The 10,099-nt window shown below is 39.7% G+C and overlaps 1 protein-coding gene across 4 annotated transcripts in view; it reads right to left on the bottom strand.

The window, feature by feature from the left end:
- Positions 1 to 1,165: 1,165 nt before the first annotated feature.
- The window catches only part of LOC119728202 (YTH domain-containing protein 1-like), a 31,799-nt gene continuing 22,865 nt past the window's right edge, over positions 1,166 to 10,099 (bottom strand). For all 4 annotated transcript variants that reach the window (XM_038200331.1, XM_038200333.1, XM_038200334.1 and 1 more), the window contains exons 14-18: positions 8,698 to 8,725; positions 8,426 to 8,468; positions 7,406 to 7,483; positions 3,142 to 3,465; positions 1,166 to 2,469 (exon numbers count right to left, since the gene is read on the bottom strand). In XM_038200331.1, coding sequence (XP_038056259.1) covers positions 2,362 to 2,469; positions 3,142 to 3,465; positions 7,406 to 7,483; positions 8,426 to 8,468; positions 8,698 to 8,725 — 581 coding nt within the window. In that variant the 3' untranslated portion in view covers positions 1,166 to 2,361. The remainder of the gene's footprint in view (positions 2,470 to 3,141; positions 3,466 to 7,405; positions 7,484 to 8,425; positions 8,469 to 8,697; positions 8,726 to 10,099) is intronic.

Genomic DNA, 10,099 nt, shown 5'->3' with positions numbered 1-10,099 from the left:
TTGTCCCAAAAGCCTTTCCCAAAATTTCTATTACAGCAGTTTAAACGCTTACATGTACAAACATTACAGATAATGGAATTCCTCTGCCCAAATCAACAACCCAAACTTCAATTATGTAAATCACTGTGCTTCCAAAGCACATCTCATGATGCTGATACAGCAAAATACCTGAATTGTATTTGTGATTTTGTTATACATTCGAAATTAAAGCCCAAAATGTCACTTTTCAAAAGAAGTTAAATTGTCATCTCTCTAAAAAAAAAAAAGGTGCCAATTACTTAAAATTGAATCAAATTAAACACTAACCATAGAGTCTCAGAGAAAAAGGAAAAGGTCGACAGCATGTTTTTTTTAATTCAAAGGTCTTTCAAATTTCGATAAAGTAAAAAAGAATCACGTTCTACTCTAGTCTTGATTTTGTACACTTCTCTATTGCTACACTTCTGAAAAGTAGGCTTTAAAAAAATGAAAAAAGAAAAAAATGAAAAAAAAGAAAATAGAGTTATTTACACATGACTGAATATACAATAGCTAAAGATTGTACAGACTCCAATGTAAGCCCACGTATGAACCAAAACTCATAAAAACTTATTTCTCATTAAACAATTCTGGCAGCTAACCTATAACTTAAAGGGAATATACAACATTTGCAAACATCAACAACCAAAACTACCAAATAATCACGAAATACCTTACTATACTGTTAGTGAATGATAGTCTAAAGCATTCTGTAAAACCATGGCACCTGGTGTGCTGACACTTTCAGGAAAAGTGGTATTTTTATATCAAACAGGTTTTTTTTTCCAAATACTGCTCCCAATTTGTCATATTTAGTTAGTCCATATTTTGTTTGCAATTGATTACACACCTATGAACGGGTACAAGCCAGCTAGACTGATTCTCTGACCTTACAATCCTTCAACGTCTATAAATTGCTCCGTTTAATCTGAAGTGGGGTCAGGGAACCAGATTACGAGAACATGATTGTTTTTCTTGATTTTTCCAGCATCTACGAACCCAAAACTTCAAACAAGTCAATGTAACAATATTTTCTATAAAATACTAACCCCCTAATTCACCATTTCTGAAAATAACAGCAAAAGCAAATGTTGTATATTCCCTTTAAAGAAGGTCTTCACCTACATGTCCTGCAAACTTCTTCTTTTAACTAAATAGTTCTTATCTGGATAAAAACAAAAACAATTATCCTCTGGTATTAAGTTCCATATATTTAACACAGTGTTGGGCTCTGAATCCCATAAACTTTGAGTACATGTCCATATTCACAGTTATCGGAATTTACGGTATTAAACACAACATGGGACATTATTAGTACAGCACTAAAGGTCGGTTTACACCAGAGTTGCAATCGAATCAATTTACAAGTCCACTGCAAGTCAATTCATAAGTCAATCCACGAGTCAAGTCAGACGTAACAGGAGATTATCAATGCATTTGTCACAGTTCATTTAAAAAGCTTGTGAGTTGACTCACGGATCCTACACACAAGGATTAACGACTCAGCCAAACTCCTGGTTAGACGCGTGACGGCCCGTACAGGTGGCAATTACCAAGAATACTTGTCAACAAAGACCCAGACAGCTTAACCACTTCACTGTGCGCGGTGGCTTTCATATTTGCAGGGCTCTGCGCTCAATCTGGTGCGCTCAATGTCGTATTTGTTTATCGGGTTGGGGCCACATCTCTCTAAAAGTTGTTGATGAAAGCCTAATAAAAAGCGAAATTTGGGTATTCGGTGTTCTCCTCGAAAAAGGAGTCACATTTGATGTTTATTTCCCGGGTAAGTACTTCATCTAGGACGACACAAACTGCACAATGCCATCTGTTATATCTTGAAGTTTTTATTTTTTAACAATTTTGGAACAAGTGTATCTTACATTATAAGGAGTGGTTTCGCTTAAAGTTTTATGAATATTTCCGTTTGAGATGTCATGCGAAAAACCGACAAAATGGCACACCTGGAACAGTCGCAATTAACATGCCATTGGGTATTAAGGCCCGTTATCACTCGTCCAACCAATTATAAGCAAAGTCTGTTCAGTGCATTTTGTACTAGAGCTCAGAACAATCATTCATCCTTGTGTGTACGATCCGTGGTTGACTAAAAACTGGATGACTTGTGATGACTTGTGACTGACTCGATTACAACTCTTGTTCCTACTCAGCACGAAAGCAAACATGAATGCAACTTTTTGAGGTCATTGCAAGCTTTTGCGCTGTAAGCATGCAAAATGTGATCACATTCCAAGTGTTTCACTTCACATTTGCATGTAGTACGAACCGTCCAAAAGATAGGCAGTTGGCTGAGCCCTTGTAACGACTTGACGGTCACTCTGTTGGTCAGTGCCGTCCGCTGCGGCTACGGCTAGAGTGACTTGGCCGGGCAGAGCCTGATGTCCGTCGGATGAACTCATCCACAGCAGCGGCATGAGAACGTGGCATATCAGCCTAGAGAAGGGCAAGAAAGAGAAGGGGAAAACATCAGTCCGACACTAGTTTGTGAATATTTAAAAAATAATATTACAGGCATGCCACTGGGAATTAAGGAAATTCCAAACCACACAAGACTGTGTACAGTGTTTTCCAATTTGTAATGGCATTCATGAGAAGTACAAATCAAGGAAATCAGCGGATCCGAGGAAACTTTGCATGCCTGATATTACTTCAGTTTTGATAGTTGCATTATTTCCTTTATTTCATGAGCCACATCAGATTAGGGAAGTACCCTACTGTTACGATATCCTCAGAAACCCTTGCAGTAACGAAGGTCAGATGAAGTCACAAAATGGGTTCACTTGTGTCTTAGGTCCAATGTAATTGTTGCACAGTCACCTGCTCAAGGACACAAACACCATCATATCCTGGATAAGATAAAGCATCAGCCTATCAAGGGTGGATCCAGAACACAATTTTGTGGGGGGCCAAATTTTTTTTTTTGGGATTCTAGATGCTCTGTGGTGCGATCTGAGGCAATTTCTGACCACTTTAACCACATTTTTTGAGGAAAAGATGGTGGTGTACGCAGTGCCTGCCTTTAATTGCGATTACAGCCTGTCTGAAACCTTACTAAAAACTATCACAGAGAAATATCTTTTGGAAATGATTCACTAACTGACTTACCATTCTCCTGTCCCGCACCTTGACCCTGTCCCTGTCACGCCCCCTGTCCCGGTCCCGGTCCCGCCCCCGTTCACGCTCCCTCTCTCTCTCCCTGAGTCGTTCCTTCTCCCGTTCCCGTTCTCGCATCCTCTGCCTCATCTGTTCCCTCTCGCGGTCCCGTTCCCGTTCCCTGTCCCGCGCCCCGCGAGCTGACGGGGGCATGAGGGGGGTCGGGTAGTCCCCCATGCTGCCCCTCGGGTGGGGCATGGGGCCCGGTGGAGGCATGCGGCCATGGTGGTGGGGCGGAGGTGGGTAGTGAGGCGAGAAATTGTCCACTGGGTACATCTGTAGTTGAAGGAAACAGGAATGCATTAGTGTTTGCACTGCAGGAAAACAAATTCTAGCTCCAAATCTTGTGAAACGTAGGTGGCCCTTATAGCCCCAAAAGAGGAAATGTATGTGCATAAACCAAGTCAAGCTGGTCATTGTACAATATGCACTAGCAGGTATTTTAGGCTAAAATGCAAAACAAAGGTCAATTGAACAGGAGTTTCTTAGAAAAATTCATAATTACACGTCATGACATTGGACATTTGTCGGCACGTGTGGTCTAGCGGTGGAGCACAGGATTCATGATCGAGAGGTTGTGGGTTCGAACCCCACCGTGGCCATGCGTGTTGTGCCCTTGAGTAAGGCACTTCACCTCAATTACTCCTCTCAACCCAGGTGTTAAATGGGTAGAGGCATTGTTCAATGCTGGGAAGGTAACAGACTCGCTGTGGAGGAGGTGTGGCGATCCCCCCACAGCAGCATATGAGTCTGGCCCAATCGCTATGAAAGAGAGATGGGCACCCCGTTCCTGTGAACACAGGTTCGTCCCCTTTACTTTTACATTGTACATGCACGTATGTTCACAGCCTATTGCCGGTGTAGTCACTTGGGGATTACTTGCTGCACATGCGCAGTGAGAGACATCCACTAGTCTTCAGTGTTGTTGGTCACGAGACCGGTCTCGGTCTCGGTCTCGAGACCACTTTTTGCCGGTCTCGGTCTCGGTCTCGGTCTCGGGAGCTGTGGTCTTGGTCCCCTTTGGTCTCGATATTTTGGCTGGTCTCGAGTCGAGACCAGCCAAGAAGTGAGGGGGCGGATTTCGCCCCGGCCCTAGTTTAGGATTAAGTAGGGAATCAGTTGAGGGCAAATGTGACTGCAGTGTGATGCTGATAGACATGTCTCTCTTCACTTTCTAGTGAGTGAGGCATAGTCCAACAACCATTGCTCCTTTTCTTGTTTCTTGTTTTTATTGTGGGATGGTTTGTTGAAACAAGCACTTTATAGCCATCCTCATTGATTCCAAATACAACTGAGATTAAAATCTTATGAATCAAGATTGAAGCATTATTTTTACCGTCAGATTTTTTGTTTTGAATATGGGGAACAATTCAACTCTTTTCCCCAGAAATATTGGTGATTTTTTTTCCATTTTCCTTTTCAATTTTTACTTTATTCGTGGAGGCGGGAAAACATTTTTTTTTTCATTATATTTATTAATGGATATTCATCAATTCGTAGACCGTTAAATTGCTATTAGTGGCGGACAGCTGAATTTTGTGATCTCTTTATTAAAATAGGCACGACTTGGGAATAGAGAATGAAAATTTTCAGAGTTACTACTCAATAACATGTTCTTTATCCCAATTATATATATTTTTTTACAAATATGGAGGGTGCCATTTCTTTTTTTTTTATCATACTGTCACTTTATTTTTGACTTGCCATGTATTCATCTTTTCATCTGTGATAAACACAAATTGAGCTACTGCCATAGTCACACAAAAATACAGTCTAATTGCCTGCCTCGTCTCCTTTCTAAACGTCAGTTGCGTTTGCATGAGTCGAGAAGACTTTTGTTCCATTAATTGCTAAATGCTGTTTACGGCCATCACAATAACCAAGAGTGAAATATTGGCAATATGTTGTACTTGTAAATTACTAAAATATTCAAGTAAATCGCCCGGCATAGTAGCCGATGCGGGTGATACGCTGGTACAAAACACAAATAGGCGTGCGCACGCGGCCATGAATCCTAAAAGTACATCTCACCCACCACATTCAGTTTGTGACAGCGCCCTTCTATTGTGTCGGCCATATTCTCAAATAGGCTAATGGCGATGATGACGGCGGGCAGATTAACAGAAGATAGATCAGGCAAATATGGTTCATCGATCTTCTATAGTGTATGTAATGGTATTGACATTATACACAAATAAAGTGGCATTACATTTCAGCCTAAGCCAGGCCTCTCTGGCGACCACCTCTCAATTTTTGGGTCTACATGTACAAGTCTATATTCCATGACTGAAATTTTAAAAAATAAATCAATATTTTCTTGCTCCAAATTTTTTTGGAATCAGGTTTACAAGGAGGTCCAATGTAAAATTAAAGCTGCTTTTAAATATCCGTTGGTAGTCATTGCTGAAACCAAGGGGTGGCTGTGGAGTTTAGGGTCCTGTAACAGTTTAGTTTAGTTCCTATAACAGATGAAACATCCACCTTTAACTTTTTACTTTTGTCAAGTTTCAACATCGCAAAAAACTAGTACAAATTGCCGTACTCCTAAGTTGGAGTTTCTTCATCTGATTGACACTTTATAGTAGTTAAACAATATTATATTTAAAAAAAAACATGCTTTTAAAAAAGTGGCAACAATATATGGAGTTCATCAAATTAGGTTTTCCCCTTCTTTAAATTAGGTTGTTTCCCTTTTTTTAATTGATTGTGACAATAACAAATTCTGTTGCCATGTTGTAATTTATGACATGAAGCAAACATGAAGAGCACTCGCATGACACAATTCCTAGCTTTCAATCACTTCCTTCACATCCCCATCAACATCATCATCTCAAGGACAGACTGTTCAGCTGTAATTAGTGACTTGTTTTTTTATTTAGATTATTGTGATTTATTATCCGCGCTCTCAGTCTCAGTCTCTGTCTCGGACCATTTCGGTCTCGGTCCGCCTTGAAGGGGTTGGTCTCGGTCTCGCAACTTCAGGTCTCGGTCTTGGTCTCGGACTATCCGGTCTCGACTACAACACTGCTAGTCTTCGCATGTTAGCGACATTTTACCAACATATTCTGGCGCTATGGTGGCATAAAATGTCAAAAATTTCCATTATGTGAGTTTTCCCAAAGTTATACCCCGAAAAGATTTACTCAAAATAAGTTTCAAATAAAACTCACCATATAATCAACTGGGCTACATTTCTTTAAAAGGAATATTCGTTGCTTTCTTTTTGCCATGCAAATTGACCGTGAATTATACTGATGAAGAGCAAATCAATAATTGTGAATAAGAAAAAATTGTAGCTCCCTATTTATCACCTGGAAGGGAACATAGACATTGCTGGCTGCACTTCCATAGGTCTCCCTTATTCCTAAAAACTCAGATTTTTAAGGAAAACAAAATAAACATCTTAATCAACGAAAATCACTGCTTGCGAAAAGACTACTACATCATTTGAATACGGAGCATCAATAGACCTATTGAAACAAAAATTAGAGTAAGAAAAGACTGATTATATCATGCCGCATTTAAGCCTTATTAAAGCAAAAGTCCATCATTTGTAATTAGTGCATTTTGTTCGTTTGAAGCAACAAAAGTGTTCAAAATCTAATAAAGGATACTGAGCAACTAACCTGATGAAGTTTCAGCTAAGCTTCAGCTGTACATTCCGAGAAAAACAGCATTCTAAGATCTCAATTTCAAATCAAAAGTTACTGAATCATGTTTTGAATTATTTTGTAATTGCAGCTATACGCGGCGTCGCGCACTGATCCGACGAATTATAACAACCGCGCGCGCGTGTGCGTCGTTCCAATACTTGTGCGCGCTGCGCTGAATAACAAAACGAACTACTAATTTAAATTTTCCTACGGTGCTTCTTAAGAATCACCGTTGGAAATGCCTTCTTTCGTTGATTACTTCAAAATGACAGCTTCCCAGAAAGAATAATTTCACAGGGAGTTTAGTTCCCTTACTATCTTTCAACCAAGTTTGTTTTTCAACAGTAATTACGCCAGTTACTTTTCGGATGGCTGCAAATGATGGACTATAGCTTTAAGGGACAAAGGCTGATGGCGTCGAGTGGAATACCTGGGCACAATTGACAAACTAAGTGGAGCGAAGGAACATACGTGCATGACAGTCGCTCAAATATGCACATGGATTTATGTTTTCTGTTTTTACAGCAACTGTCATGGTACATTGTTTCACTGGTAAGCCTTACCGGTGGCTGGTGATGGAATTGCTGCATGGGCATTGGAGGGACTTGTCGACTGTACTCTCGCATGTAATCTGAGTAGGACTGAAAACCAAGGGAAAAACAATATCATCAATGCAAGAAGTAGAGGCAACACAGAGGGGGCATGTCTAAATGTGGCAGTTATCACTTTGGGTACCCAAGTATCCGACAGGCTTTAACCCCAACGATCCTCTTCCAGCCAAACTCCAACACGAGGGTTTGGTGGAGTCCAACTGTTTATGTGTACAGTTTAATGGTGTTGGAATTTACAAGAGTGAGGAAGGTTCCTGGTAAATTACCCTGCGGGGTGAGGGTTGGTGAAGTTCTTTTGTGGCTTGCATGATTAGAAGAAATGTAATAACTTAACTACATGTACATGGGTTCCTTAATTCATTCAAAATTTCCTCAACTGCCCCGTTCCCCACCCCCCAAACAACCCTGCTGACCACTTGAAGACCTTCAACAATTTTGTGAAAGGAAATGCACACTTTGCAATGCAATGTGGGTGGTTTTAATACTATCATGATTAACCCTCCTACAGTCACAGAAAGTGAAAAAAATCAACCCTCTTCCCCTGCAATGCCTTTTACACAGGCTAGTCACCAACACTCAGATCATATTTCCAGCAAGCACTGTGACTAGTCAAATTCAGTCAACAGACAAAACAGGCAAGTGGTATGCGCACAGCTGGCTTATATCGATCACTAACAGTCAAAGCTTCAAGTGTCACAGCCAGTCAATCCTGCTTTATATAGGTTGGGGGGGGGGGTCTTAACAGTTGAAAACAGTCACTTAATTGATTTTCCCTGAAAGGACAACTTTGCACAGAATGTATGTTTGCATTGGAGGGTTAACGCTCGGACATACCATTTGTGATGAAAAAACTCTATCCAGTCAAAAAGGTCAGTGTCTTTTGTCATCTGCCACTTTTGCACACATTTTTGGACAAACAACCATTCATTTTAATTCAATAAGCGTCTCTAAAAAAGTAGTAAGAAAACTTACTCCATTCATCACCACATCTCTTGGAACCTCCGAGTAGTGTGGCCTGAAACAACAAAAACAAGAACTTAATAATCGTACTCAAATCAACTGTAAACAATGAAAGTAATTGTTAAATAGTAAAACATTGATTTCTTTTCCAAACTTGAACTGACTACTGAATGGTTTCTTGAGTCTATATGGACCAAAATTTTTTTCCAAATTGTTTTTCTTCCCAAAAAGTTTTTTTCCCCATAGGCACGGTTTTGAAAAGAGTGCAATGAGAGTGTGTTTACCTTGGTCGCTTTCTTTCCATGAAATAGGCTGTGAAGAAAAGAGAACAACTTGCAGTTAGGCTACACATTTTTTTTATAGGAGTAATCACAAAATGTTTCCCAGTTAAACACTGGAATTCTAAAGAAAGTATAAAAAATCCTGACATGGTTCGACTACACAACGGTGCAAATTGGCCTATTTCTTCTCATGCCCGTTGACTTTCAGCTCTCCCCCAGAACCCTTTATCAAGAAGAATGGAATCAAACAATTTCAAGTATTTGCAACATATTGAATTAAAGAAAAGACAACCAAGAAAAAGACATATTGCTGTTATCAAGGACTGACTCATTGTAATCAATTCAACAAAATAATCAGAGGGCCCAACAGTTTACCTTTCTCAAAGGCAACAAAATGCCCTGAGAAAGGTCCTGCCAAGAACGAAACGTTAGGCCCTCTATTTCTTTTTGATTTGTATATATTTGAGGCAAATCCAGTCAGCAAGCAGTTTGCAGTAGTTGTATTCATGTTCATACTTGAAATCAAGTTTGTGGCTGAAAACTATTACTAGGCTTCGTCTTTTACTTTACAGGTTTTTATTTTGATGGAAGGCATGTCCAAGTTTTATTTTGAATACAGTACAGCTTCGACACTTCCGTAAAGGCAGGTTCATACTCGGTATGAACTTAAAGGGAATATACAACATTTGCAAACTACGAAAAACAAAACTACCAAATATTTACAAAATATCTTACTAGGATGTTGGTAAATGATGGTCTAAAGCATCCTGTAAAATTATGGCACCTGGTGTGAAGTCATTTTATAGAAAAGTGCTATTTTGTGTAAATTTCCAATGGTGGTCGGCCGACCACCGTTGGAAAAACCTTACTATTTTTTAACTATACTGCTCCAAATGTACCATTTTTTTCAGTGCAAATTTTGTTTGCTATTGGTTACATGTTCATGAACGGGTGCAGGCCAGGGAGACTGTTACACTTACTTTACAATTTTCCGGCATATATAAATTGATCAATTTCATCTTTGGTGGAGTCAGGGAACCAGACTATTTGAACATATTTGGTTTTTCTTGTTTTTTCCAGCATTTTCAAACACAAAACTTCAAACTTGATCTATTATACTAAACCCTCAAATAGTCCATTTCTGAAAATTACAGCAAAAGCCAATGATGTACATTCCCTTTAAGCAGTAGACCACTAGACAAATGCTAATCAAACTGTTCCTGAAGTAGCCCAGCTGGAGAGTCAAAAATTAGATCTGTTTATTAAAATTACTGACAAGATCGCAGGCTAGTTAAGAGCCTGTTTCAGTAGCCCGGCTGGCTAGTGCACAAAAAGTTAAGGTCCAACCCTGCCATGGTGGGTATTCACACTGCAAATTCGCAAAAGTTAACCATACCCAAACTCC

The sequence above is a fragment of the Patiria miniata genome, unplaced genomic scaffold (assembly GCF_015706575.1).
Source record: "Patiria miniata isolate m_02_andy unplaced genomic scaffold, ASM1570657v1 HiC_scaffold_20, whole genome shotgun sequence".
NCBI lineage: Eukaryota > Metazoa > Echinodermata > Asteroidea > Valvatida > Asterinidae > Patiria > Patiria miniata.
The sequence above is the reverse complement of the archived record's forward strand: the minus strand, read 5'-3'. Positions and strand labels throughout refer to the sequence as shown.